The 3,892-nt window shown below is 37.5% G+C and overlaps 1 protein-coding gene across 1 annotated transcript in view; it reads left to right on the plus strand.

The window, feature by feature from the left end:
* KDM5A (lysine (K)-specific demethylase 5A) overlaps positions 1-3,892 on the plus strand; it is a 105,282-nt gene that overhangs the window by 3,671 nt on the left and 97,719 nt on the right. The window contains 2 exon segments of the mRNA XM_012647448.1: positions 689-766; positions 2,559-2,681. Of these exon segments, the coding sequence (XP_012502902.1) occupies positions 689-766; positions 2,559-2,681 (201 nt within the window).

The following is a 3,892-nucleotide window of genomic DNA, read 5'->3' on the forward strand; positions in this document are numbered from 1 at the left end:
GTGGTGGATTGTCAGAACTTAATAACATTAGTGTCACTAAAGTTGGTATATACAACCCCCCACTGTTAAATTTGACTGGCTTTTTAAAACAAAAACAAAAAAACTTTGGTCCCATACCCAAGATATCTCATTATGTATATGCAAATATTCTTTTTTTTTTGTTGTTTGTTTGTTTTGAGACAGGGTCTTGCTCCGTCATCCAGGCTGGAGTGCAGTGGCGTGGTCATTGCTCATTGCAGCCTTGCATTTCTGGCCCGAGGCGATCCTCCTGCCTCAGCTTCGCGAGTAGTTGGGGCTAAAGGTGCATGCTACCACACCTGGCTAATTTTTTAAAAAAATTTTTGTAGAGACAGAGTTTCTCTGTGTTGCCCAGGCTAATCTCAAACTCCTGGCCTTAAGCAGTCTTTCTGCCTAAGCTTCCCAAAGTGCTGGGATTACAAGTGTGAGCCACTGCGCCTGTCCTGTATATGCAGATGTTCTAAAATCTGAAAAAATCTGAAACATTTTTGGTTCCAAGTGTTTTGGATAAGGGATACTCAACCTGTATTAAAATTATTTTATCTAAAACATATTACTCTTTCTGTCTTTATAATAAAGAGGACATGATGTGGTCAACATAATGTTTGTCAAATTACACCTTGTGTTTTCTTTCTTTCTTTTTTTTTTTTTTAAAAAACCGCTTATTTAGGATTGGCAGCCTCCGTTTGCGTGTGAAGTGAAAAGTTTTCGTTTCACTCCTAGAGTCCAGCGCCTGAATGAACTTGAGGTGAGTGTTATGACCGTTTCTGCCTCCTGATTCATTCTTTATGTTAGGCAGAGAACTTTGAGAAGCTTGTGTACCAGGGCCTCGCGTTTGCATTAATTGTACCGAATGGAATGTTACTTGATGTTTGGATAAGTGTCTCATTTTTGAAGAATTGTTTAAAGTAGTTATTGTGGTTTTTCCACTAAACTGAAATTATGGGAAACTCTCTCTAGCCATGTTTTCATAGTAGGAATGTCCAGTGTTTAGTTTCAGAGACCTGGAATTCTTAAATCCCAGTTTCTTCAGCGTTATTCTACTAAAATTTTTTCATTAATCTCAGTAGATTTCTGTTTCCTCTCGTTCTTGGAAAATAGGTTTTTAAATTCTATTCCTGGCTGAATATGATAGGGAGGGAAAAAATTCTATTAAAAAACCTAGTTTTCAGAGATTTTTCTCTTGGTTTTAACAGAACTTTTCTAGGATTGTTAATCTGATTTATTAAGATCTCCCTTTACATATTAGTAATTTCGCTTAAATTTTCTAAGGTGAAATCTCTTTAAATATTTTTTTTTTCTGTTTGCCAGATTTTCAGAAGGTTCTTCAGTGTGGTATGAAATCTATTTTAGAGTACAAAAGGAAAATCTTTTTTTTTTTTTTTTTGAGACAGAGTCTCACTGTGTTGCCCAGGCTAGAGTGCCGTAGTGTCAGCCTAGCTCATAGCAACCTCAAACTCCTGGGCTCAAGCGATCCTCCTGCCTCAGCCACCTGGGTAGCTGGGACTACAGGCATGCGCCACCATGCCTGGCTAATTTTTTCTATATATTTTTAGTTGTCCGATTACTTCCTTTCTATTTTTAGTAGAGACGGAGTCTCGCTCTTGCTCAGGCTGGTCTCGAACTCCTGAGCTCAAACAATCTGCCCGCCTTGGCCTCCCAGAGTGCTAGGATTACAAGCATGAGCCACCGTGCCCGGCCCAAAAGGAAAATCTTTGACAGCTAAGGTTTATTATGTCATGCTGACTTTCCTCCCCAGATGCTCCTAAAACATTTATTTTCTGAGATTTTGGCACATATTTTTTCCTTTAGTTTCTTGTAATTAGATACTTGTTGAAGCATGTTAATATTATTGAGGTAGAGAGTTGATGCACCTAAGTGTACGTATTACCTAAATGACAATTAGAATATTTAGAGACCAAGAATAATATGAATCACTAAATTTTCTGGTTAACATAAAGTTAAATCGGTTTTTTAAAAAAATTGTTTTGGTTGCTAATTTGTTTTTAAAATTTTTTTTTTTTAAGAGACAAGATCTCATTGTGTCACCCAGGCTGGAGTGCAGTGGGTTATCATAGTTCACTGCAGCCTCGAACTCCTGGGCTCAAGCTATCTTTTCCTCTTCACCTCCTGAGTAGCTGGGGCCACAGACACACGCTACTGCACCCGGCTAATATTTTTCATTTTTTTTAAAGACTGAGTCTTGCTGTATTTCCCAGGCTGGTCTCAAACTCCTGGCCTCAAGTGATCCCCCCACCTCATCGTCCTGAGTAGCTGGGATTATAGGTGGGAGCCACTGTGCCTGGTTTCTTGGTTGCTAATATGAGAACTTTTTGTGTAAATTGGAGTAACTTTTTGGCATCAATGAATAATGTTTATTAGAAGTATTTTGCCTCTTTATTATTGGATAATTTTGTGGGGTTGGGCTAAGCAATAATCAAAGGTCTTTGAATTTTTATAGAGAAGTGAGTACTTATTGTGTAAGATTCATTCATTGCAGCTATAACTTAGTTCTGATTTCTGTATTTTAATAATCTTAGGCAATGACCAGAGTTAGACTGGATTTCTTGGATCAACTAGCAAAATTTTGGGAACTTCAAGGATCTACTTTGAAGATCCCTGTGGTGGAGAGAAAAATCCTGGATCTGTACGCTTTGAGCAAGGTGAGGCTTGTATTTGGTTTAGAAGTTGGAGCAGAGGCTTGTGAATTTATGAAATTAAGAATTTCAAATAAACTTGCTGGGAAACATTGCTTGTGATGAAAGTTTTTTTTTTTTTTTCATCTGGAGATTTGGTCTTGCTCTGTCGCCCTGGCTAGAGTGCCGTGGTGTCATTGTAGCTCACTGCAGCCTTCAACTCCTGGACTCAAGCTATCCTCTGGCCTCAGCCTCCCAAGTAGTTGTGATTACAGGTGCGCGCTACAACGCCCAGCTAATTTTCTCTATTTTTAGTAGAGACAGGGGTCTCACTCTTGCTCAGGCTGGTCTCAAACTCCTGGCCTCAAGCAGTCCTCCCGCCTTTGCCTCCCAAAGTGCTGGGATTACAGGTGTGAGCCGCGGCATCCAGCCTTTTGTGATATATTTTAAAATTAGTGTCAGGTCAGAATTCTCTTACTAAAAATTCTGGGAACTGTGGTCTTATGCTGAAACACAGCTGGAGGCTTTTTTTACTCAGGTAATAATGTCAATAATTAAGCAACTATGCCAAGAATTGTCTAGTACAGTTGTATGAAAACCCATAATACCAAAGAAAAATTATACTAAATTTAAGGGGTGGGTTTCTATCTTTGTAGGGAATCATTAGGATTAAAATTTATTTTATCATTAATAACAGTATTGTTGTAATCTTCAACTAAAGCTTATTCCACATTTTTATCTCATTTATTTTTTTAATTATTTAAGAATATTATAGCGGTATCTCTTTTATTTTTATAAATACCCTATGGGATTTGCTCAAATAAGTATTTAATATAAGTAGTTAATCTATTAAATTGAAACTTTCCATATCAGTGATTTTCCATTTAAAAGGTAAATTTAGGTTTAATCTGATGGTAAGTTAAATTGCGTTTCTGGTTTTCTAAAGTCAGAATTTGAGAATTAGAAAGGGGCTTTTAGGTCACCTAACCTGAATACTTAGTTGTTCACAATTCTTATAATATTTGTTATCCAGACTGTTTATCTCCATCTTGGGAAACCCAATTCCTTTTTGTTAAAAGTGTCATACTACTAATAAAGTATACCTTGTTTAAGTACTTAGAGAACTTATTGAAAATATGTCGCGACTGAAGGTTGTCTGTTTGAGGGTTTACTGGAGTCTCTTGTGTGTTTTTGCAAGTGCCCATGGACGTCTCTTCCCCTAACATGAGAGAATGCTT

Source organism: Propithecus coquereli, unplaced genomic scaffold, assembly GCF_000956105.1.
Source record: "Propithecus coquereli isolate 6110/MARCELLA unplaced genomic scaffold, Pcoq_1.0 Scaffold269, whole genome shotgun sequence".
Taxonomy (NCBI): domain Eukaryota; kingdom Metazoa; phylum Chordata; class Mammalia; order Primates; family Indriidae; genus Propithecus; species Propithecus coquereli.